A 27,948-nucleotide genomic window follows, 5' to 3' on the forward strand; every position below is an offset into this window, starting at 1 on the left:
TTACATTTTTTCTCAACTGATTTCCTCAGTAAGACTTAAAAAATCTTTAAATACTGTAGGAAAGTATCTTCATGATTAGTCTGCTGACAGCGAGAGAGAAGATAAAGGGTTGAAATAAATGGATAGCAGGTATTAGTTGCTGTTCTTTAGGAACCGATGCACAGGTCTGTCATATATGATGGTGTGAGAGATAAACATCCAAGAGGAGTGTGCCTATGAGGCCGAAGTCTGCTTGATGGTGAAATGTTTTGTTGATGTGATTAATTTGGTAGACAACCTAAGAATTTGTTGTTGATAATGGTGAGATTCATTTAATTCACTTGAATTCAACAAATATTGAGTAGTTCCAATAGAAAAGTTCTGCAAGGAAGAATCAAAGGGCAATGTTTGGGGAGTTCACAATCTAGGGGGACAGGTAATAAACAATAATACAAAGCAACAGAATAGAAGTAGTAATAATAGTATGTTCTCAATGAAAATAAGCTCATTTGGGAGGCAGTTTGCTAATTGCATTCTGGGTATTATAACGTATTTACATCAAATGTATAAATGCTTACATCACTTCCATTTTATGCATAAGTAAACTGATGCTTAGAGAGGGTAAATAATTTGTCCAACATTACACCATTCACACAAGGTAGAGTCAAGACTCAAACTGGAATTTATCATATTCCAGAGCAGTTGTTTTAAACCACTTTGACATGTGTTTCAAAGCAGAAGGTCTTTCTGATGAGTTTAGAGGAAGAGGGTACAGGATCAGGAAGGGAAGCTGGAATCAAAAAAATCTTTCTGTAGGAGGATCCATTTGAGATGGAACTGAGAAGGGCAAATGGATCTTCAATCAAAAATGGTAGGCAATGGGGCAGAGAGAACATGAACACAAGAGAAAATAGTCTGCACTGAGATTGTGAACCAGAATAATGTGGGCACACATTATTATGTATATAATGTAGTAGTAAAGGGGGGAAACAGGATGAACAGAGGGGAATATGAGCGAGAGAAAGGGAGAGAGAGGGTAAAGAAGAGAGGAGAGTAGAAAAATTGAGTAATTGATTGAAGTGGTTAGGAGATAATGTTGAACCATTAGTTTGAGATCAAATCTCAGATCGATATGTCAAATTCTATGCTAAAAAATTCACACTTAATTTTGTAGAAAACGGTGTCATGAAAGGTTTTAGGACTAAGGAGCAGTGTGATAAATGTTGTGGTTTAGAAATATATACCTGGTAGTGATATGTGGGGTCAATTAGAAAATGGAAAGACAAGGGAGAGATTGGTATTTGAGACAGGAATTAGTAAAATATTGTGATAATCTGACAGGCAATAGGGCTTGAGCAATGATCATAGGAATATAGCACGAAAACATGGGAAAAATTCAAGATAGTTTGAGATAGGCTCTGCCAATAATTTGTCAAATGAATGGATGTCAGAAGCAAAGGAGAAGATGGGATAAAATGTGAGTGCAGTTCTAAGTCTGAAAAAGGTAATCGTGAAAAAGGTGAATTTGGCGAAGTTTCAAGAAATAGGGTGAGGTCAGAAATGAGGTAGAAGTTAGGGATCAGGTGAAGGTCTTTTGCAGCTATCACTTGCTATTTAAAGAGAAGCTTAAAGTATAATTTAATATTTTAAAAAAACACCCAATAGAAACCTCTTGCTTCATTGTCATCTTAAGATCAAAGTAAATTGAGTGGTATTTCATCAGAGATGCATATTGTAAGACTATTAGGAGAATGACCTCTGTTTTTTTTTTTTTCTGCAAATAAAGATGTTTGTGTAAACAATGGGGAAGCAGTTAATAGTTATATTTGTGATTTATGGAGTAATTTGTTTCATCCATTTCAGTCATTCACTCGAGAAATATGTTTCAAGACCTGCATTAGATGTCAGGAAGCCCTTGGCAGATCCACAGTCTTATTTGGAAGATTGACAAATAGTTATAACAAACTGTAATATGTGTGATAATGATAATTGCAATAGCAGTTAATGTTTATCCAGCCTTTCATTTAGCATTGTGCTAAATGAAATTGCCTGTAATATATCTCATTTAATCTTCATAATAATTTATGTGATCATGATACCCATTTTCCATATTAAAAAAAAGGATTTTAAAGAGGTTAAACAATTAGTCCATGGTTATGTAGGTTATACACGTTCAGACTGAGGACTTAACCAAATTTGAGGGTTTTGAAATTAAGGAATGGTTTGATAAGTGCTGTGGTTTAGAAAATGCATGTTTATTTATCTATAAAATGAAAGTAATAAAAATATTGATACATTTGACATGAGTACATGTTATAATGCCCGGAATGCAATTAGTAATACCTCTCAAATAATAGCTTACATTTTATCCTGTTATGATGTGTGGGATCAATTAGAATAGGGAGCGATTTACATTCAAGAGAAGAGTTAGCAGATTATTACAATGGTCTAGATGAGAGTTAACAAAGGCTTTAGCAATGACTATGAGAATTAAAACATAAGAATGAGTTCAGGACATATGGAGATGGATTTTACAAATAATGTACTTAGCTTCTATGTCACCTGCATGAAAGTAAGCCCTCAGTCTTAATGCTTGGGCCAAGCTCTGTGGGATATCAGACTCTTCTTGCCCTAGGAGAATACTGACCATGTATCTCAGCTGTAAGTAGCTCTATAATTTCTCTTCAGTTGTTTCTTCATCATCTCATACCAGCTAAAAACAAAGTCCTCTTCTAAAATTGTAATCTCTAAGCTTTCCCTTGCTAGCTATGCATTCCATGCTCCTTAACCCTAGAAGTGCTAGGAGTCTGTACTCACTCTACTTTCTGAACTTGGCTTCAAACAGATTTCAGCTAATTTTCCTATACTGGTTCTGACATGAAGTTTTTTAGCCCCAGTTATATAGCATGAAATAAAACACCAATGAAAGTGTACAACATAGGTAACACTGGAGTCAAAAGATTTGGGGACAGGAATGATGGATATAGACTGGGTCTCTAGAAGTTACTTAATTGCTCTGAATTTAGCAATTCCTTATCTTACTAAATGTGATAATAAAACTCACGTGAAAAGGCTGTTTGGATAATCAAATTATATATACACATATATTTAGTTAAAAATATTATTTTTTAAAATTTCTACACTCCATTTTTCTCAATTCCTTGCACTCAGAGAAAATTTAGCTAATTTGTTTATGTAGCCATAACCAAACAATTGTTCATTCTATAAGAGCTATCCACATAACATTTAGTCAAAATGTTAGCAAACTTTTCAAAAAGCTAGCATTAAAAAAATGAAATTAAAGTCAAACAGAATAAGAGTATTACATTCATTATGCCTACATCCAAAAACAGTCTTATCAGGCTTCTAAAAAGACAGTGCCCTGGAGATTTTCTGTATCAAATTTTTAATACTGTGCAGTTCATTAATCAAAGAAACAATCTATATAAAGAGTAACTATGCCATACGAACTTGAGGAAAATCCACACAGTGTGTAAAGCAGCATGATAAAGAATGATCACGAATATTTCTTAAAGCTAATTCCATGTTAAATGCTTGGCACCTATTAGTAACCGTGCTGAATTAAAGGAATATGTTGACTAAATAAGTGCTGAAGCCAACAGTCTATTATATATGGAATTACTTTCTTTATGCAAAATTTGAAGCAACTTAGAAAAATGATACTATGATGATGATGATGATAACACAGATGATGATAATAATAATAGTGTTAGCAACAGCCGCAAATATTCACAGACTTAATCTGACCCAGGAACTGTTCAAAGTGCTTTACATATATTAGCTCATTTAATCTTCAAAACAATCCTCTGAAAAAAGTTTTTAATATTATTTCTGTTTACAGACCAGAAATGAAGGCAAAGAGAGATGAGTAACTTGCCTAAGCACTAGAACTAGCAAGCAGCTGGGCTGGGATTCAAACCCAGGCAGCACTGAGGGCAGAACTGGAAATTGGTGCAGAGCAAAAGAAGTACTGGTAAACATGAGAACAAGTGACTTCATATAATGAGTTACTAATATTAAAAAACAGGAAAAATCCTGGTTGATAGGCTGGATTCATTATATATCCTTATAGTGAAATATCGCAAGATTATTGAAACACAATGCAAAGTAATAGTCAAAGAGCTAATGTCAATGTGAAACACTCAACCACGATAAACTCTGAAATGTTCCCTTTGAAGCAATTTTGAAATCCAGGTTGCAGAACCGGAAGGATTGAGGCACATTTGTATATATGTTTGTCAGGAAATTCTCATGTCATATTAAAAAAAAAAAAAAAGAGAAAAGAGTAAGCAATTTTAGAATTGGCACAGGTTTCACTCCATTATTCTCCTTACTTTCATCTTCTCTATAAAACAAAAACAACTACTAAAGAAATAAACATCAAATTGAAATAAAATATTATATTCACATAAGGAGAATACCTCAGTGCATCCTTGACTCTTGGTGATGTCAGTACTTCTGTCTGTACACCATTCATAACTTCTCCGTCTTCTAAGTTCTGTGTGGAATCCTATAGTGAAACAAACCCATAAGCATGGGGATGTTATGCATATAGAACAGAAAATTTGAATAAAGTATCTCAACATAAGAGAGTACATGGTTTTACTCTGGATATATAAAGTATGCTACAATTTCGCCGGAGACTGGAAACAGGTGTTAATCTTTTCAGTGCTTTCAATGCTCTTTTCTCTCCCGTTTGGTTTCTGAAATACTCAAATGGGTCATTTATACAAAGTAATATGTTAAGAGCTTTGGAATACATCATTTAGCTTCCTGCTACTCAACCATAAGCTTTTGGGACTGAGTGTTTTCAATCAGCAAGGAAAAGGGGTACCAAAGGGAGGGTGCCATTGACAGGTGGTAATGTATTAGCTTTAATGTACTGTACTTCTTTGCACCCCCAGTGACACTAAAAATATAAAGAAAGCAAAATACATGAAAAAATGTTGCCTGGCATGGTCGTTTCTGTCAATAGTATAACAGGAATATTGTAAAAAAACTCTGGACTTCTTAGTTTGTTATGAGACTTTGATTCTCAGGATGACCTTCAACATATAGAAACTAAAATTAACCATTTAATTTCTAAAATGGTAAACGCTCTTCTACTACAGAAAAGAGGGTCAGAGAGGTCCTTCACTCCAGGACGGTAGCGAAGTTGAGTTGGATGTTACGCAGAGGAGAGAATGGATCTAGAAAGCACACTTGACATAGATTCTCCTTTATGCAAGACATTAGCTCTCTGTTAGACCTTGAAACTGTACTTGAATAAAGTAATTCTTCGGCTGCACTACTCTTCAGAAGCAGTCACAAACAAATAGTGTTAGTCATGGACACAGGTTTCAATGAAACAACAAACCACATGGAGAAAGACCCATTATCAACAATCACACCTGTAAAAAGAGCATTCATGGATCTGAATACACCATTTCAACAACAGAAAAAGGATAATATATGAGTTAAAAGTTGATCATAATGAAATTAGGTTAATATCTTGAAAAAAACAGAGCCACAACTCAAGCAGTTTGCCATAGTGAATTGAGTAAAAAAAAATGTATTTCACATTTAGACTGAGTAGCAACACTTCACGTAAGGTTTGGTAGTTTCTGAAGAACATGGTCTACATAAATACACACACACACACACACACACATACATATATATGTACATAAATGTGTATATATATTTATACACATACATATACATATATATTTTTATTATTATTTTTTTACATATATATATTTGTATATTTGTTTTCTCATCTCCACAGAGATAAAGAAAGGGGAGAAAATCTATAAGGTCAAAGAAAACTTTTTAGTTTAAGGCACCAAATCTTAAAAGATGAATGTCTTTGAAAGCTTTCGAACATTCATATTATTATAAAGGGCTAAACACATGCTTACAGAGAAAAGAGACAAGGTTGGGCAGATTACAAAAATACTTAGGAAGATAATTTTAACGAAATATTTGCACTTGTGCCTTGTACACATGTTAGAACATTTGATGACCACGTTTATGTCAAAATCATTAACTTTCTTATCCGCCTCTTACACAAGAGGGAGCTCCATGAAGAGTGAGAGTATGTATAGTCCTCTATATATTAAACACATAATACACAGTTTCACTTAATGACTAGATATGAGCCAAGTGATGTCATACTAGCTTTCCAATGCTTTTTAATAAATTATCCCCAAATTTAATGGATTAAAAAAGTAAACATTATCTCTCAGTTTCTGGGAGTCAGAGATTTAGAAGCAGCTTGTCTGGGTGGCTCTGGGAGGACTCTCTCATGGGACAGCAGTCACGTCAGCAGGGCTGCAGCTGCAATCATCTAAAGGCCTGACTGGGGCTTTAAGATCTACTCGTTTTTCTTAAAAAAGCCTTATTTCGATATAATTCACATAACATTAAATTCACCCATTTAAAAAGCACAATTCAGTCATTTTAGCTTATTCACAGTTTTGTAACCATTACCACTAATTTTAGAACAATTTCAAAGCCCCCAAAAGAAATCCCATACCTATTAGCCATTGCTCCCCATGCTCCCTGCACCGTGCCCCACAAGTCCCTGACAATCAATCTGCTTTTTACCTCTAAGGATTTGCCTAATATGAACATTTCATATAAACAGAATAAAAAGATATGTGGTTTCTATCATGTAGTATAATGTTTTCAAGGCTCAAGTATGTTGCAGCATGTATTAGCATTTCATGCAATTTTATGGTCAAATATTCCATTGTACAGATACAATATTTTGTTTACCCATTCATCACTTTATGGGCATTTGTTTGCACTTTTGTTGATTATGAATAATGTTGTTTTGAACATTTGAAATAATGGTCAATTATGAAATAACATTGCTAAGAAAAGGAAGTTCTTGTGTAGACATATGTTTTCAATTATCTTGGGTATATACCTAGCAGTGGAATTAGTGGGTCATATGGTAGCTCTGTGTTTAACATTTTAAGAAACTGCTGTACTATTTCCAAAGTGTCTGCACAATTTTACATTCCCATCAGTAATACATGAGGGTTACAATTTCTCTTCATCCTTGCCAACACTTGTTATTTTCTTTTTTTCCCTAAATAGTTTTAGCCATTCTTTGGGGTGTGAAGTGGTTTTTGATTTGCATTTCCCTTATAATTAATGATTTGCATTTGCCTACTGATTAATACTTTTGAGTATCCTTTCACATGATTATCAAACATTTATATATATCTTTAAAAAAATGTCTAATTATTTGACTTATTATTGTGTTGTAAGAGTTCTTTAAATACTCCATATACGAATTCATTATCCTATGTATGATTTGCAAATATTTTCTCCTATTCTGTGGGTTTTTTTCAGTTTCTTGATGTACCCTTTGAAGCATAAAAGTTTTTAATTTTAATAAAGTTCAACTTACCTATTTTTTCTTTGTTGCTTATGTTTTGGTGTACCTAAGAAACACTGTCACAAAGATTTACTCCTATATTTTCTCCTAAGTGTTTTACAGTGTTAGCTCTTCCATTTAGGTGTAGTTCTATTTTGAGTTAATCGTTTTATATGGTGTGAAGTAGTGGTCCAATTCTGTAACTGGAGTGTGAATATCCAGTTGTGCCAGCACTATTTTTTGAAAAGACTACTCTTTCCCAATTACCTTGTCTTGATACCCTTATCAAAACTCAATTGGACAAAAATATAAGGGTTTATTTCTGGATTCTCAATGCTATTTCATTGATCTATATGTGTAGCCCTAAGCCAGTATTACACAGTCTCGATTATTGTAGCTGTGTACTAAATTTTGAAATCAGGAAGTCTGAGTTCTCCAAATTTGTTCTTTTTCATGTTTTGGCTATTCTGGGTCCCTTGCCTTTCCTTATGAATTTTATAATCAGCACATCAATTTCTGTAAAAAAAAAAAAAATACAGCTGGGTTTTTGATAAAGATCATATTGACTCAATATCAATTTAAATTTTTACCATCTTAACAGCATAAAATCTTCTAATCTATGAATAGTTAATAATAGCAGTTAATTGAAATAAACATTCTTTTTGGCTTTATAATTATGTATAGATATATATTCTCAGAATGACTAAGAAAAAATTGGGATATTTGCTATAAAGTTTTAACTATTTTTGCCCCTGCTCCCTACTCCAAGTGGAACTTTCCTCCCTTTTTGAACCCTTGCCATGTAAGAAAATACTACATTTTCTGGTTTGAATCAACATTCTGCAAGGTTAAAAGAACTTTTTTTCTAGGCTTAGTTAGATGGTAAATAAAGATTCTATTTATGTCAACAACATACTTAATGCTCCAAGTATATGGAAATGTCAATTAGAATTTGAAAGCGGTATTGGGCCAATTGCAACGTGATAATCTGCTCGAGGGTAATTCTGAACTGACTGTAGTTTTAAAGCAATCATGTCAATAACTACAGACTTAAAAAAATACACATTCCTAGACATATGTCTAAGATAAGAGTTGTACTATTTTAAAAGTAGCATCAATAGCTCTTTGCCTTGCAACAGCTATCGAATAGGGCAATAACTATATTATCTCAACTAATGGGCAGTGCTTGTCACTTGCCAAGATCACTTCTATATACTGCAGTAACGGAATTCTTTGATATTCTCTAGAGATGGGGCAGGCACACATATTCTTAGAGCACCCTACAAGGACACAAAGCCATTTCCAAGTTTACTTCAACAGCACTGTAGCAGTGCAAGACTTACAGGCAAAGGCAGCTTATTTCTTAACAAAGTCCATAAAATCACTTCTTCCAAATATTACAAAATGATTGATAAAGAATAATTTAACAGCACTTAGGACTTTGCCCTAAATTAATTACATGGTAAAATAGTTACAAAACAACAAATACCTAAAAATAATTTTTTTCTCATACCTTAAATAACTTTGAGAAAAATCTGTAAATCTGTGATATTTAAATTTGAAAATAAAGGGGCAAACATATCCGATTATGAAGAATTAGAGGTACAAACAACTGGTGCTGAACGACCACTGTTTCTTGAACTTTAGAGTTGAGAAATATTAATTATGTGGTTTCAAATGCTCAAACTTGCCTCCAGGAAACACAATGATTTGGGAAGCCCTGTACTTAACTTTACTGACAAAATAATGACAATTTCCATTTTTAATATTAACTTACAAGAGAGAAATATGATCAGCTGTATAGAATAAGAGCACAAAGCTATTTCAAAATTTATTTTGTCTCTTCCTTTTGCCCACATTACAATCCTCTGCTGTCTGATAAAGTTCAGCAGAAGGTCGTGTCTTGCCAACGAGACAGAGGCCTTTAAGAAGCTTGTCCTTTACCTCTTTTATCAAAACGGGAAACATATCATATATGGCTCTTGCAACAGACAAGTTTAATTACTACAATTTTTAAAAAGTGAACATTTTTAGCAACACTTTCAGGATCACGGGAGCATTTCTGACAGCCAGAATGAGTTGGATTTAAACATCCCTGCACTATTTTTAGCTTTAAAATCAACACTTACATAAATATTCCCAAACCAATTAGCAGCAGCTGGAAAGTAAAGGTGTTTACATTTAGTTAGCACTAGCGCTAACAACTCAAGTGCTCACAGGCGGCATGAAAGGGGCCAAACACTGGGCGGGGGCACCCCTCTCTCCAGGGTGATCGTGGTGTTGGCACCAGGCTACCATTTCATATTTTGCAGTTAGTATAAGTCACTGATTTCATACAAGAAAGTGTATTCATTATCTAACATCATGAAGTTATACATCTGCAAATAAACTTAGCACTCTTGATAAAACTTTTTGGAAGAAAACACTACCGAAATTCTCATTGCTTTTCCCTAGTTGGCCATAGCTATAAAACAATATTATAAACAGTTTCACAGCTCAGTTTTTCATCTCTCAGATGAGAACTAAAATAGATGTCCCTTTGACTTATACTAGGTGCAAATATATAGCCTTGATTTTTTTTTTCCTTCACAGTGCATTTTAGCCACACTTGAAATCACTTGCCCACAAAATTTTAACTGTAATCGAGTTACGTTTCAAAAGTTCAGGTGCATTTTAAAACAAGATTTGCATTCTCAAAAGTCAACTGCAAGTTTCTTTTGAAATTGCACATGAATTTTAGAATGAGAGTAATAGAAAAATTATACAGAGAAGATCTGAATACCAGGTTATGTGCCTGGTGCTCATACATAAACATAATGTAAATTTCAAAATTAAAATTCTGGGCATAATTTCAGAATATTTGTTTTATGTTTCAGAACAAGAATATCTGTGCTAAAGTAAAAACAAGTTGTATTTGCTAAACACACATATGAAATGAACATGCATTTTGGTATTCAAGCATTGCTATTCAAGCATGACCTAATATAGATTCTTCATGCCTTGGGCAATGCCTTGCCATGGAAAATCTCTCAGCTGGCTTCATAGATACTACCCCAAGGTATTTCGGTCCTAGAAATTTAACATGCTCATAATTTATTTTATATATATCACAATAAAGTAACCATATATAATATGTTATATAATAAAATAATTTAAAATAATATACTATGGTATAATTATATATAATAGCTATTAGATTGTATACCCATATATATAGAAATTGGCAAGACTAATTAGAGATTTGAAAAGTACTAAATTACCAGTTCCTTAAGCATAAAAATTGCATTTTACTTATGTTACTTTTAACAGAGGTCCTCAAACTTTAGCATGGATCAGATCACCTGGGGCCTTGTGAAAACTACAATTTTGCATTTCTAACAAGTTCCTAATGCCGCTAGTCAAGGAACCATGCTTTGAAAAACAGCTGCCTTAGAGTAACTAGTGAAGATCCTCAGAAATCTTTAACAACGTAAATGAAGCCCTGGAAAGAATGTGCTGATGAGCCAGTCGGCTCATTTTATAGCTAAGGACACAGAGACCCAGAAAGGTGAGATGGCTATCCGTTTTTACTTATGTGATAGTGACAAGGCCAGAATCCAGGAATCCTGATTGTCAATTCAGTGCTCTTTCTGTGTACCATGGCAAATAGTTGCTGAATTAATGAATGTTGACCTTACTCATTTTATGAATCCTGTTTTCTTTCAATAACATTAACAAAAACTTTAATAATGTCTTGGATATACTTTACCTTTCTTTCAAAGATTTTAAAATATTTCACATATAACTAGATGCATATTTAAAGCAACCCTAAATAATTTCTTGCATTCCTATTCCAATTTTATACGTGAACATATTCACAGAAAAAAAAAAAAATTCTGCTTGTCCAAGGTGAAACTGAGGGTCAAAGAATCAAGATTGCTTAGGACCTGTATCACCTAAGATTTAGGTTTACATGCAAGAATGTTAAATATGTTTCCCTTGTAATTTCTCCTAGCTACTCATTTTAGGCAAATGGGATGAGGATATCATATTGTGAAACATTAAAAGAAATGATTTACCTAAAAACTATCAAGTGTTTCATTATTCTAGAAACTGAGCTCAAATGATTGCATTTTTAAAATAAAAAGTTATTTTGGGGGGAACACAATTAATTAGATTACAATTAATCTTACCTAGTCCCTTGCTAACCTCGGAAGTAGGTAAAACCATTACATTAAATGGCTAACTCGAAACTTTGGCTTGTGGGGTGTGTGTGCACACGTACACACACTCACTGCTAAGCCCTGGGGTAAGTTACCTGAATGCATGTGCAGTAAAACTGGACTGAGTTTAAACAATTCTGGACTTTGTAAACTACACTAAAAGTCAACGTTTATCTTCTAGTTGACCGTCTCACAGAAGTCATGCAGTTGTGGATGACATGCTGCACAGGTTAAATGCAACTGACTCTCAACACCCTCAGAGCTGGCCATACCTGTTCATCTGGTTTGTGTCCAAGAAATACTGAAAAGTTTTAATATATTTAATAAAAATAAATTTAAAAAGAGAAAAACCAAGACACATAAGTAAAATTAAGCCCTAGTTTAAGACAAAGGAGACATAGATTCCAATAGCAATTCTCTCATTGCTTTGCCTGGTAACCATACGCTTAATTTCCTGGCCCTCACTTTCACTATCTGTAAAATGGGGACCCAAAAAATATCTATCTCTGTTTCAGTTCTAAAATGTCCCAGAACTTAGCGAAAAGACACCAAATAGTAAGGCAGGTAAGCTCCCACTAAAGAAACAATAAAATTTTCCAACAGATAAATTTAAGGGTGATTATTCAGTTGAACAAATGTTATCTTAGAAAACTGCCCTTGAGAAGCAAACTCTCACAGAGATATACAATTTTATATTTTGTTAACGTATCGATTGTAAATAACTTCTGAGGAACAAATCTATGGCAGGAGGTAAAGTGTACTTGATATAATACTAAAAATGTCCCTCTATACCTCATTATCTTTCTTTTTATTGTTCTATAATCTTTTCTTGGATACATCCTTTTTTATTATTGTTAACAATTAATACAGAGTTCATTATTAAAATTTCTCAGTATTCTGATTTAGATTTAAGAAGATGAATTTTTCAAATAAATTTAAAAATTAAACATCCTTTAAACATTTTACCTCCTGAATTTTTTTGTTGTCTTTTTTTGTTTATTTTTAGTAGAAATTTATAAAGTCACCTTGCCTTAACCTGATATCAGGCAGTCAAAATGCAGCTATAAGCTTAGAAAATGGTAAGAAAGAAGGGGCAAATTCTCCTTTGTTTGTGAAATGTGAGTGGATTAGACACATTGACCAATCTCATCTAGGTATCAAAAATGGAAAACCATTACTGATGTCATAATCAGCACTTCATCTGCTTTGCTGCTGATATTGTCGACATCAGACCAACTCCAATGGGTGTGCTGCTTCCCACTCAAATATGTCCAATGAAAAGCTGCTTTAACATCCTAAGAACTGTGGAAGTTCAGAAGTTCAGCAAGACAATTCTGCAACCCTTTCATTAATGTCACTGTTTCTTACTCACACTCAAATATCACATTTTAAAAATGCCAAAAGCAAGAGTGGAAAACAGATGCATTTTTTTTTCAAATACAAGACCGATACAAACATGTCTAAAATGACCACTTTGATTTATAGTTGGATTATTTTCCCCACCCAGTTATAGCTAACTTTCCCTAGTTTTCTTTATTATTAAATACTTCAAAACCACTTGAGCTCAACACTTAGGTACACCGAAATAATGCTGTTTATTACCGAAAGGGTGAAGATATTGAACAACACAGCATGCTCACTCATAAGGGTCTGCTTCAGATCATGCTCCTATCATAAGACATGTGATCAAAGGGATTGTAAACATCTGCTTCTCTTCCATTTAATCTCTATTTAAACTACACCATCGTCCCAAATATTTCAAATACAGGTCTGTCAAAATGGGCAGTTTGATGGCACTAGGGCCTCATGTAAACTACAAACCATCACCTAAAGCTGGTAAATATATAAAGACTTGAGGTAGTTGGGATAATTCACCAATTACAAAACATTTCTAGCTGAGCCACTTTCATTTTGCTGGCTAAAATATAATTCAATCAGGTTTGACTCTAGTAAATGTACCATATGCTTTTAAGTAAAGCTATACAAATTCCAGGTTTGGATGGGAGGGTGTAAAGATAAAAGGACACATTATTGAAGGCATACTTTCATTCGCACATGCATTTCATTCCTGCTGGCATAGGCACACTTCTCTACTGTTCTTCACTATAAAAGTCTTTACTATGAAAATGGGCTGCAGAAAATTTTGAATCAACAGACCAAGTCCATAGCTGTTTCAAGAAGGGGGAAAAAAAAAATGAGGATTTATGTGAATGCTTAGTTTAGTTGTATGTTTTGAAAAAGTTCTCAAGATTTAGGAAGCCAAAATTTTACGTTGAAAAATCCTTTACAATTATCAGATGGAGAACCAAGTTTGCAACTCATCTTCACTTGTGAAAAAGGCATGTTCGAAGACTTTTTTGAAAAAAGTCTTTCTTGTTTACTCAGAGAGGCATTTCACTCTCTTCTTAACCAGCTCCGAACTCTCCCAATTCTGCCATGTGCACTTGTCTCTCTCCTACGACTTCCATGTATCTTCCCACATGAGCATTTTGCCATTCACTTTGTCATTCCTGCATTTTATTTTGTGACACCTTTATTGAAGCCTCTGGTTTCAAAAAGCATCTCACTAAGCTTATGTTGTAAGGTTTCCTGAAAATAAAAAATTTAGGAAAGGATTTTTTCAGACAACCTAAGATGCACTTGAAGCAATCCCTACCATGACATATGTGAAGAATGAAGAACAGCAGGAAAGGAAAAGTACTATATGGAGAAAAAAAATGCAGTGATCCAGGGCTGGCAGCATCTTGGTTTTTAACAGCATGTGGAAACAGCTTTAAATAAGGTACAGAAGTCTGAGCTGCTGAGAACAGATGTAGTCATGGGTAGCAGTCGGCAAAAGGTTGTTGGTTGTTTTTTGTTATTTTTTTTTTTAAGATATAGAGCCACAACAGAGAGTTGGAAGAGATTCTGCAAAGTAGCTATAGAGAGAGGAGAACATATCCTCATCACTCTAGGAAACCACCATGCATTTCTATTCAAATACAGATGCCTTTTACTTAAAATTGTTTAGTGTTTCAGGGAAACACTGCTCCGTTAAGGAGATATCTCATTGGTTAAGCTCTCAATAGCTAAAATATAAGCTCCAGGAGGACAGTGGTTTTATTCACTGATATAACCCCAAAACCTAGAGCGATGCTTGGCATGGAGTAGACGTTCAACAAATATTTAGACACACCAGCTACCTAAGACACCTTTACTTGTCTGGCAAACACCCATCTATCCTTTCACAGTATGGGCACTTTCTCCTTGAGTACTCTGCACAGACTCAATCCTCGGAGCCACCCAAATACCATGCAAAAGCTCTATAATGGCATCCACCTCAGGGTAGGCAATGGGTGCTTTACAGATCTGTCTCCCTTGCCTGGTTTGATATTCCTGAGGTAAGGAATGTATCTTTTCCATTTTTGTATACCTATCACCTAGCACAGGCCTGAAAATGACAAGTATTTCACTTCAGAGGTGTTTACTTCATAAAGAAATCCTTTTCCTAGAAATCCTTTCCCTTAAAGGGTCTTAGGCAACTTTCGATAGAAGAAGAAAATATATCCTAACATTTATAAACCCTCTACAACATGCAGAGTATTATGCTGGACCCTATGGGGGGAATTCAAAGATGAATATGGTACTATGTTTGCATTCAAAGTTGCAAGCTAGCTGAAACCATTGCCAGAGGCATCTGTGGCAAGAGAATTTGAAGTAGAATTGAAAGCTAATCTTTACTTATGGATTGAAATAATTGAAGTAAAAAGAGACTGCACCTATTTGTACCTGGCTGGTTATGTTTCTTTATATATGCTTTTATATTTTATTTATTGTAATGTAATTTAAAATGACTTTCATTATTTATCAACTGTATCTAAACCAATATTTTAAAACATGTAAGTTCCACAGTCACTGGAAGCTTGAGTTTGTCAGGTTCTTGCCAGCTGGGAAAGGAACTCTGTCATGCTTAAACCTCCAGATTCTGAACCCTCAGGCTGGAGATTATTGATCATGGGAGGACCTTCCACCTGAGGCAGGACTGTGAAGAAGGACTCACCATTGCAGCCAAGCTGTTTTGAAACTCTCGTTCAACATTCCTCTCTTCTATATATCCCATTTCTTGAGATCCAAACATCGGTCAACATGAAAAAAACGCATGGGTCAACTTTTGTTTCCTCACTGTTATTCCTTCTTTATGCACCTCTTTATCCTTCAGTGGGGAATCGCTTCCCAAATGCTTCCAAACCCTCCTCCCTGCTATTCTCAAGAATGCCCTGAATCTCTTTCACAAGCTCAAGAATTTCTTCAAGTATTCCCTCTGCCACCTTAATTTAAATGAAAACCTACTTCCTCGTCAATGCCCTAGAGTAGGACCTGCTCATTTTCTTTAGGCTGCCAACCCCCATCCTGGAGGCGCTTCTAGGCTGAGATTCCCTGTCTCTGCCCTTAGAACCTGCAGGTCCTTCTCACTGCCTTCACCTATCAGTCTCTAGGCTGGTCCTCAGCATTTCCTCCTGTCCCACGATTTTAATTTATTTTTCTTCCCTTGTGCCTTATCTTGATCGTCCTAGTGACTTCCACTCCATAGTACTATAATACTTTGATTTCACCCCGTATCTTCTTTTTTCCAAAAATATAGGAAGTTAAGGGAGGAGTTCTAGGCTAAGTCCTCATTAGTCATCAAGAAGATGTTCTTGAGAATCAAAACATAACAACTGATACACTAGCTGACAGCTAGCAAACCCATGAGCAAAACAGGATTCATTCAGCTCACACTTATTGAGGATTCCCTTCTGTGCCAGGCACTGTGCTAAGCATTAGAGATAAATAAATACATTTTCTCTCTCATCTTCTCTCTCCCTCTTCCCCTCCCTCCTTCTCTCTCTTCACCTTAATGAGCTCATTTTGGGGAAGAAGGAGCAAAGAGGCAGGATAGAAGATGGTAGTGACTGGCCTCTCCACTGTTCCCCTTTGTATCTTCCATAATTCAACTCATTTGAGCACCAGCCATATCTCAATTATCCTGCTATTCTTTCTCCAATTTCAATCCCTTTCCATGTGTAATGAAAGGTACATGCAAATAGACTAATAAATTAACCATTCTCCATCTAAAGCAATGTTTTTAAATTTTTTTGGGGGGGGTATCATAGTCTCATCTGCAAAACTGATGATAGCAATGGTAAAGATACACATAGGCACATACACACATGCAGAATTCTGCATAATATTTTGGGGCTTTCTAAATTCCTCAATCCTGAGTATTATCTCAAGGTTAAGACCTGATGACTAGCTGCTAATGCAAGCCCACATTTTCGACAGAATCATAAGAGATTTGCAATACATAAGTGATTGTAAATATTTCAGACATATTCTTAGTAATTGCTACATAGAAAAACATCTGAATAGGGCAGGTGGTGGCTGCTACAGATAAAAAGCCAGAGTGGATGTAGGGAGGGTTTCCCACTGACCACACTGCCCATCAACTTTCCTGAAACCCCCAGGGAGGTGAGAGGTGCAGTATAGACAAATACCCCTTCAAAATATGTCAGCAAATGCTGTGATCTTTTCTGAAGCCTCCTTGACAAGCTCAGTCGCTTCTGCATGAACCTCCCAGTGAGAGTGATTCACATCATGCTGTGGCAAAATTACAAATTATTACATGCTCTGGACCTTTGGCTTACATGCAGTAGAGACGAAATTTGAAATGTTAAATCTGTGAGTACTAAAGGTCTGATGATCTTGACTACTAGTCCATTTGTTGGCTATTCTGGGATTGATAAATTTCAGCTTTCAATGCTTAAATCTCTTCCTCCAATCCCTACCCGAGGCAATTACTAGAAGTATGTGGCAAAAGTATACTCTAATCAGATTTCTTCACATTTTTAGAACTGATTCTATTAGACAGTGATGGTTTAATCCAAATGCCATCTCTGGATTAACCTTTGAATCCCATCCAGATCCATCAAACGAATATAGTTCCTGGGTCAGTTCTATAGGACCAGAAAAATTAAGCAATGCAAACTGGTAGAGGATGAAATTGACAGATTGTTTATAAGTTCTGACTCCTTTTACATAAGAGCTACAAACCAGCTTTATAAAGAACTTCCTGAAATCACTGGGCCAATCTTTTCCCCACAGCATGAAGGTCACTGCCATTTCTCTTCCATCTCCATTTTCACTAGGCTTCAAGAACACAGCACCTACACTCAGTAAAAGCTGTCTGATAAATGTCATCTAAAATGCTTGTGAAGATTGACATGGCTTCCAGCTTACAAAGTTCTAAGAAAGTAAGGCATGTCAAATCACCTTAGAGTCTCTGCTGGAGTTTTATCAGCTTACTTTTCAGTGCACGGTCATATTTGCTGAATGAATGAATCAAGGAACAAGCCAACCCACCCACCCTGTTATGTGATTTTGAACCAGACTGCACTCCTTCCAAAGAAACGTGGGCCAGTGCATTTTTTTAATAACTGCATATGGAAATAACAGGCCAAAGAGAAACTGTATCTTTCTAGTCACTTAGCAAAATGTCGATTTATTACTTGTAAATATTTGAATGTTCCCTGAACTATCTTTTTAATAAGTGATGAGCATAATAGAAAGGAAAGATTTTTAAAAAATGAAGCAGGTATTTTTCACATCTATAACGATCACTTACTCAATACTATATGACACAACACAACAGAGTCCCAAATAAAAAAAGAACAAATTTTCTAATCAAAGTTTCCCTTGGCCTGAACGAAACAGAGATTTTCTTTTTATTCAATTTCTGTTAAGGTTCCTGCCACAACACCATCACCCCAGCCTTTAGCTATGTCTAATCAGTGATGCAACCTCACACTTTTAATGAACTCCCCAGGTTGCACAGGAAAGTGCATGCTTCCTGACAAGCAAGGGTTTTTAAATTGAGTGGTGATGTAAACCCCTCTTCTCTTCTTATTACAAGGGAAATACTTCTAGCGTAGCTGAGGGCACTCACTCAGGTGATGTGTCTCTACAAAACACAGTAAATGACATCTTCACTTGCAAGGCAATCACACCAGATTAAAATTACAGCATTTAACAGCTCTTCAGAAAAAAAAAAAAATGGAACAGAAAGCAAAAATAATAATTCTAAATAGTCAAATATATTGGTTAATTTTCTGTGGGTGGCCTTCTATGGAATGATCAAATTACAACTATGACAATAAAGAAAAAGCTTGTTTTTTACTCATTCTTAAATTTTTAAATATATGCATGCAGAAAGGGTAATGGTTGGGACATTCTCTGGATGGAAAAGAGTATGAACAAAATAATGGACTCGATCTTATCCTCTGCTTCAGTAAACAGAGAATCACTGAGTTCAGGCTGAGAACTGTCATCTCACCAGAAAGAGAAGTCTAATGATTTGAAAGATGGTATACAGCAGAAAGCTGCCATGGACAGTGAAAGGAGCCAAGGTATGCAATTTGTTTGTGCTCACCTTGCCTTCCCCAGTCAGGTGGTCAGGCGTCCTCATCAAGATGGCACATGGCTTTATGGCTGGGCACAAAGATTTAGAGCTTGTAAAAAAGAACGGTCATAAGTTTTGCACCATTTTATGTACTTTGTACTCTGAAGTTAGCAGTCATTCATATAAGGGTACCAGAATATGTCACTCCAAAGCATGCCACTTTGGCGTCGGAATTATTTTGGGCCAAAGGCAACTGAGTATCAGCAGACACAGGAAACACGTTACCCAAACTGCCTAAAAATAGAATATAAATTTCCCATTTTGTAAAGGAAATTTCCATTTATAAAGAAGTCTTCCTACTTGGAAGTTAGCTACTCCAGAAGACAGCTCTCATCCACAAAACAAGACAACCCTTATCTACCAAGCATTTCCTCACCTTACCTTCCAGTAACTTGCTTCCCAAGCCCAGGATCCTCAAACCCCTTTTCCTTTATTTAACTTAAGGTGGTACATAAGCTTCAATCACTTAGCCACTCCCTTGAGACACATTTTTCGTTGTGAACTCCCAGGGTACATGAGTATGTGCAGACTTAAAACTATTGTTCCTTAATATGTCTTCTATCAATCTAATTCTTGAGCCCCAGTAACTGAATCTAGAAGGGTAGAGGGAAAAGATTTTTTTCTCCCCTACAATACAAAGAATTTGACACCAGCAGGCAGAAAAGAGACAGAAAGACATTAAAAGGATTAGAAAGGGAAGAGTAAAAGTCAGTAATCATTTTTATTAACGTGATCTGAATTTCTCTCATTCTGTTCCCAGACTTCTGGCCTAAAAAAGAGTGAAAACTGAGGGTCAATTTTTAATTAAGATAGTTTTCTTTCTCTGCATTCTTATGGTTATGGTCTAAATGACTTGAAACAAAGCAAAATTGGTTGTCATTTTTCTACTTTTCAACGCAATTCAGTCATTCCCCAAATCCCGGTTATCATATTCTATCCTATTATTTTACAAAGCAACATACCAATCTACTTATTTTATTCCCGTCCACCTGAATCATTCAATCTTCAATGTGTTCATGCATCTAGACTTCTTGTCTTATCTCAATTGATTTCATTCCTTAAGCTCAAACAATGTCAAATTTTAATCTTTCCTTCTAAAAGAATTGACTGTACAATTGTCAAATGCATCACCGAGTATATTTTTATTATTACCCTCAGGTTCCATTAGGGTGCTGATGACGACTTCTCAGTGTGTGGTCTGTTACTGGTGTTGGGGAGGAGGAAACTTTCCTCTAAGTTTCTAGGTTCTTCCAGCTGGTTTAACAATCAAATTGACACGAACAGATTAACAAGAGAAAATAAGCAAATTTAATTATATCATACCTATGGGAACCCCCATATATATGAAAAAGTCAGAGACCCCACATAAATGAGAGGTTCAGAGACAGAAAGGAAAAATGAAGGATATTTGACATTCTAAGCTAAGGATGAGCTAATGCACCTTTGGGCTGCAGAGTGGAAGAAGGTCATTCTCAGGGTGATAAGAAGAGTGGAAGTTTGCTGAGCCTTATGGAAGAGTCACAAAAAGTAATTTCTGGTAATAACTCATTATGAGCAAGGCCCCTAATTTAAGGGAGAGGCAAAAGTTTACCATGAGCCCACAGAGTCTCGACTTCCCTCAGTTCAAAATAGTTCACGTGCCAAAGTGATACATCTTGGGGGAGGCCTGTTCTGAATCCCTTCATTGGAAAGACAGGTGAATGCCTGAGTTAGAGTTTCAATGTGAAAACTTGTCAGTCCTTCAGTTTGTAGTAGCAAACTCTAGAAAACCTAATGCCATTTACTTGACTGTTTCTTAGAATCATACTCAATATGTATTTGCTCTCGATATATAATAGCTCTCAATATATATTTGCTCTAGACTAGAACAGTTGGCCTAACCCTACTATCCCCTATAAATCCACTGTCACATTTGAAGCCAAGCTTTAAGAATTTCTTAGATATGGCTTCTAGATAACACAATACCCATGTGGAATGATACTATACCCACTTTGCCAGTTCCTACCTTGAATAACTATTGTGGAGCTATTGTGCTCACTAGCTATTTAAACCTGCTTTCCATATTGATGCCCCATGCAAACCACCGCCTTCCATAAATTCTTACTTTTTCTCTACTACTTTTGGATAAAATGCTACCATTTCAATAAATTCTTAACTTTAGCTCTTTCATTACTCAAATAATTTCATTACAAAAACATGTTTTAGGATGTGTAGAGAACCTGATAAATATGACCATTTTTTTGTCCATAATACTGAAGACAGCAATAAAAAAAGAGAAAATTTACTGATTGAATGGCATGGTCAATGATTTTTTTAAAAAACTAGTTAAGGGGCTGCCAGGATCATAAAAAGTCAAGACCCAAGCCCCACTGTGGCCTAAAAACCATTGTAAATTGATTAGCATAAAAAAAAAGAAGTGAAGAAGCTATGAAAGTACAGTATATGACAAAATGACAGTTGTAATCAATGGAGTAACAAGTGTATGTGTGTGTTCGTGTGTGTGCATGTGTGTGTTTCTTAAACTGAAACTTAAAAGAAACCAAAGAAGAGCACAAAACTTTATTTCTCAATCAACAGAATATTTTTCATCTTCAGTTTGTATGTACTTTTAAGTTCAGACAGTTTTCCTTTGTGTTTATTATTAATACTCTCTTCATCAAAGAAGGGTTTAAAAAAAAAACATGAGAAAAAGAAAAAATAAAAAGGCTTAATTAATTTTGACAGGAATTGCATTAATATGAACTGTTAAATATACTTCTAAGACTCAAAGCAATGAAAGCTAGAGGAGGGCTGCTAAAAATGCCCATATCTAAAATCTAAATTTCAATTATCTACTATATTTACAACTTCATGCTTTACAATGTGCCAGAAGGGCTGGCTTACTGGTCTCGGCATCTGGTTTAGAATTACTATATTTTCCAAATTGCACAATTTAATTCATCCCTTAATCTTTCTAGGGGCTAGATATGCAGACAAATCCTACCAACACTTGCGGGCTTATTCATCCCGGGCCTTGTACCCTGGCGGTGGAGAGATGGGCTGCTCCTAAACCTCCCCTTCTCTTTTGTAATTGCAGCAGACCCTATTTTGGGTGAAGACTAGTTTCTCTCTCCATACCTCAGGAGTGACTCCAAAGATCCCCTCCACTGTAATAAAATTTTTAAAATTGCAAGAAATCAATTACTTTAAAAATGTGACAAAGATATTTAATAATGGAAATATGGTCACAGTAACTAAAGTTTTCAAAACTGGAACAAAACTGACGTAGAGGCAACTCAAACCATGCAGAACTAGGTGCAAAATGGATGTCTTGGTCTCTGAGGAAATACAAAGCGAGGCTCCTGTGATTGCTCCCACATAAACCATGTGTTTACTCTCTGTCTCTCATATTCTATGTGCATCTTTCTGGAAAGTAAAGAGGCCACAAGAGAGCCCACTTAAAATGCTCCTGTCATGTAAATATGTCTGCACTATTTGGCTTTCCGAAAAGCTGTACTTCAATACTTGTCTTGTATAGTGCATTAGTTTTGTAATATTTACTATCGCCTGGGGGAACAAAACCAGTAGGTTTAGTTGAAGTCTTTACTAAAATAGCAAATTAATTTAGGTTAGAAATGCCATAATTAATTAGATCAGCTCTTCACTTGAGGGGCCAGAATCTATACTGAGTAATAGTAACCTGCAGTTACGAATAAAGCTATATGGCCAATAAAACAATATGTTCTGTGTTAACAATAGCATCACCACAAGTTGTACAAGGCATTAAACTTGACCTTTCATTGTTTCTCAGCACTCCACATTCTTTTCTGCAGCGAACATTTCTGACCACATTTAGCACTTACTTTGGAATATATCATCTTACATAATATATAAGAACGTCTGATAATAATCTCTATTAATTCAACCCAGTTGTTTATAAATATGAGAAAATAATGGAAAGATATACTTTTATATTTCATTCCTAGGATGAACATAAAAAATGAAACACTTTCAAACATAATTCGAATGTAAAATGTAAACATATACTAAATATCAAAATAGCATTAAAGGTTTTAGGGTTAATAATTTGATAGAAAATATCTAAAATATTTAAGTGATGCTTAACTTAAAGTTTAAAACATAAAGGTCAAAGAAGGTGAAAACACTAATAATTATTGTTTAAAATATGTAAATGTCAAGTAGAAGAAATGAATGAGAAATTTAGACACTTGTTATTTAAAGCAAAAATAATCATGTCATGGATAATTTACAATATACTATGGAATTCTTTTGTGGCAACACTTTACTTTTATTAAAAATAATTTTCTTATAAAAATAAATTTACTTAATTTGTGGTTAAAGTATTTTGCTTAAATAAAGGTAATATGTTTTTAGAAAGAGTTTTAAAATTTTCTCATTTTTTTAAATAAAAGAATTATAAGCAGTTTCTAGGTTAAAAAATAAAAACTAACTATAACTTTTTATGAGACATAAAACATGACTACATTGAAAGGAAAAAAACAAAACAAAACATGTACCACTGTGTTATATACACAATAGACTAAGTAAAAAAAAAAAAAAAAGTTGTATTAGGGAATTAAAAGGTCATTAATTACATAATAACAAAATAAGCAATCAAGAGAAAGATACGATTAGAAACCTATGTACCTAACAACACAGATACTATGAAAAATCCACCATCATAATGGAAGATTTTAATACACTTTTCTCAGTAACTGGTATCTATTGCAGACTAAAGAATATCGAGTATTTAAATATCAAAACAGGAAGTTTGGTATAATGTTCAAATAGAATAAACTGGCATCTGACAACTTTCTAAACAAACAAGGACATATAAAGAACATATAAGAAAAACAACATATAAAAAAGAAATCTGACAATATACTATGACATAAAACAACCTGAATAAACCTTAAAGAGACTGTAAATACACACCTTGTTCTCCAACCACAGTGCATTTAACAAGTTAAAGTCAGTAACAACAACAAAAAAAACCTAAAAATAAAAATGCCACACCAACATATTAGGAAAAAAAAAATTAAAGCATGTATCTAACTTACATCAAAGAGCAAATCACAATGGAAACTTAAAAATATATATAACTCTACAATTTTTAAATTATAGAGGTAAATATATATAACTCAGAACATTTTAAAACTTGAATATTTATATTAAAAAAGAAAGCCTGTAACAGATGAAACACATCAGATGAAAAGGCAATCGAGGATTTTATAAAAGAAGATACAGGTAGCTGTCACCTGAACTCCATGCAGCATAGACATCATGTTCCCCACAATGTGATTCAAAAAGTAGTAAGTTCACAGCACTACTTATAAAATATTTTTGCCAAAAGTACTGATCCTGAGTCCAATCAAGTCTCTACATTTAACTGCAGAAAATTCAAAGAAGAAACAACATCATAATACTACAAGGCAGCAATCTAATTCCAGAATGTAGGATTCTGTACTGTAAAAAATGACCTGGTTTCTTCTCAAATTAAAAGGACTTTAAAAAGGAAACAGGAGGAAGAACAGTTATAAGAATCCTAAGATCACAGTAAACAAATGCAATTTGTAGCCACAGTTTAGATACTACAGCAAACAAATAAACTCCTAAGTTTTTTATTTGTTTTGTTTTGTTTTGTTTTTAGATATTTGAATAAGTGTCAATATAGATAGGGTATCAAGTGATATTTAAATAAGTATTAATTTTGTTAGGTGTGGAGATGAAATGGTGATTATGTTTGAGTTCTTACCTGATAGAGATGCACACTGAAATATTACATGTGAAATAGCATGCTGTCTGGAAGTCACTTTGCAGTATTAAAGTAAAATTAAAAAGGGAGAATAGATTAAACAAGATGACAATACACTGATGATTATGCAAACTAGTTGACAGGCATATGGGGGTTCATTATACAAATCTACTTTTGTGTATATTTAAGATGCTCAACAATAAAGAGGCTAATAATGTCTTTAAATAAAAAAATAAACGTTGACAATTAAAGAATAAGCCTAAAAAAAGGAAAAAGAGACATAGCCAATACATAAAAACAACAAAAATAAAAAATAAAGCCATAGCTGAAAGCATCAAAGCCACAAATTAGTTCCTTGAAAGAAAGAAAAAGAAAGAAAGAAAGAAAGAAAGAAAGAAAGAAAGAAAGAAAGAAAGAAAGAAAGAAAGAAAGAAAGAAAAAATAAAAATAAAACAGAAAAGCCAATAGTAAGACTGAGCAAGAGAGAGCAGGCTCGAATAGACAATATTAAGAACAAAAGAGAGGGTGTCGAGATTTTTAAAACCATAGTTGCACTTTCCTTATCATGGTATTGATTTTCATAAGTGAAATCAGCCTATAATTTGCCATTTGCATCCCATTCTTACCGAGTTTTGTTATTAAGAATATACTAAGGATATACTATCAAAGTAAGTTGGAGAGTTCTTTCTTTTTAATTTTTTCTATCCTTTGGAATCATTTTTATACAATGGACATCATCTCCTCTTTGAGAATTGGGGAGAAGATTCCTAATAATTTATACTTATATGTCTAATCTGGGGTTTTAATTTTTCTCAAAACAACTTTAGTAATATATTATCCATTTAAGCAAGGTTTCAAATTATTAGCCTTAAGTTCTTTATAGTAATCTCTTCTAAAATAAATTATCTCAGCTTCCACTTTTAAAAGCTAAAGAAGAGCATAGAAGAAGAAAGTATAAGGATGAAAACCAATGAAATGGAAAATTGGCATATAATAGAGAAAAATCAATTAAATCAAAAGCTGATCTTTTAAAAAGATGAATAAAAAATCTCTAGCCAAAATAATCTGGAAAAATTAATGAGAAGACACAAATTACTATTGTCAAGAATGAAAAAGAGAATACCACTACAGATTCCACAGACAGTTAAAAAAATAAAAGAACAATATTACTTAAGGCAATATATCTGTCTACTTCAATGAAACTGATAAATTCCTGGAATGGCACAAATTACCAATACTGACTCAGTAAGAAAAATGAAACTTAAAAGGTTCTATATTATATAAAGAATTTCAATCTATAATTATAAACTTTCCCACAAAGATAACCACAGGCCCAAGTGACTACATCACAGGCATTTTAGAAAGAAATACCAATCCTATAAAAACTCTTTTAGAAATAGAGAAGCAAGGAATACTTCCTAACTCATTTTATGAGACCAGCATTATTCTAAAACCCAACGTCATACAAAGACACTACATAAAAAAGAAAACTAGAGACTGATATCCCTCAAAAGCAAAGATGCAACAATCTTTAATAAAATATTAGCAAATTATATCCAGCAATATATACAAATAATAACATATCTTGATAAAATGAGGTTATCTGGGAATGCGAGCTTGATTTCACATTCAAAAATTCATCAATGTAATTCACCGTGTGAACAGAACAAAAGAGAGAATTATAAAAAAAGTTTTGTGATTTAAAAACTCTCAGAACCTTAGGAATAGAAAGGACCTTCCACAACCTAACAAGAGGAATCTATGAAAAACTTAGATGTAACATCATATTTAATGGCAAAAGACTGAATGCTTTCTACCTAAGATTGGGAAGATGGTATGCATATCTGTTCTCACTACTCCTATTTAATGTTATAGCTTGTGTAGTCAGGTAAGAAAAGGGTATAAAGGCATAAAAATTGGGAAGGAGTAAGTAAAATTATATTTTTTCTTTAAAAATAAATGATACTGGGTTAAGGGTGAATAAACATATTGAAAAAAATGAAAACTGACCTCTGGTTTACACCACAGAAAAAAATAAATTTCAGGTAGATTACAGACTTAGAAATGAATGGCATAAATACTAAAGCTTCTCAAAAACACAATAAAAAAGAATATGTTCATGATTATGGGATAGGGAAAGACATTATAAACAGGACACAAAAGCACTATCCATAAAGTAAAAAACTGATAAATTGAACCACATTAAAAAAAACTATTCATCAAAAGACACACACAGGGAGTGAAAAAAGCAAGCCACAACCAGATATCTGCAATACATGTTTTTGATAAAAGGGTTCTTATAGAAAATATATAAAAAATATCTACAAATCAACGAAAGAGAGGACATAGAGGGAATTCAATAGAAGTTTGGGCAAGAGACCCAGATAAGCACTTTGCAGAAAAAGATGAAAATATGGCCAATAAGTATATGAAAAGGTGCTTAATCTCATTAACCATCAAGGAAATACAGATTAAACCCTAATTTGATACCACTACACACCCATCAGAATGGCTAAAATGAAAAATCCAAACAATATCTCCTGTTGGCAAGGCTCTAGAGCTCCTACTCCGTTATACTGCAGGTGCCGGTGTAAGTTAAAATAGTCATTTGAAAAACTGGTAATGCGCGCACAGCCTTTAACTCCTAGTGTACAGACTCAACGAAATGCGTACATCAGTGCACCAAAAGGCAAGTAGAAGAATGTTTATAGCAGTATTGTTAACGATAGTCTTTAAGTGGAAATAATCCAAATATCCAGTAGAATAAAGAGTTTCTAGATAAAAATAATGGACTCACACAAACGAGAGTAATGAATCAAGGAAAACTTAAATAAGGATAAAGGGTTCTAATTCCTTCTTTTTTTGTAGCAAAGTTTAAGAAATATTGCCTACGATAGGAAAACCAAGAAATAGATATTTAAGTATATTATTTAAAGCCATAAAGGCAACCATTAGTCAATAGATAACCATTTACCTGAAAATTATATATAACAATCAGATAAGTAGAGACGGTGAGTGAGAGGAGGGAGGGAATGTAAGTGTATGAAATCCTTCATCTGTGATAGCAGGTGGTCAAGAGCAGGCATCATATAGTGCTGACAAATCAAGAAAGGGAAATAATTAATTTAAAGTTAGATAATAGCCACCA

General features: G+C 34.2%; 1 protein-coding gene across 1 annotated transcript in view; it reads right to left on the reverse strand.

Annotated features, from left to right (window-relative positions):
• PARD3B (par-3 family cell polarity regulator beta) overlaps window positions 1-27,948 on the reverse strand; it is a 948,153-nt gene that overhangs the window by 439,422 nt on the left and 480,783 nt on the right. Inside the window, exon 5 of the mRNA XM_011369686.2 lies at window positions 4,422-4,510. Coding sequence (XP_011367988.1) covers window positions 4,422-4,510 — 89 coding nt within the window. The remainder of the gene's footprint in view (window positions 1-4,421; window positions 4,511-27,948) is intronic.

The sequence above is a fragment of the Pteropus vampyrus genome, unplaced genomic scaffold (genome assembly GCF_000151845.1).
Source record: "Pteropus vampyrus isolate Shadow unplaced genomic scaffold, Pvam_2.0 Scaffold152, whole genome shotgun sequence".
Lineage (NCBI taxonomy): Eukaryota > Metazoa > Chordata > Mammalia > Chiroptera > Pteropodidae > Pteropus > Pteropus vampyrus.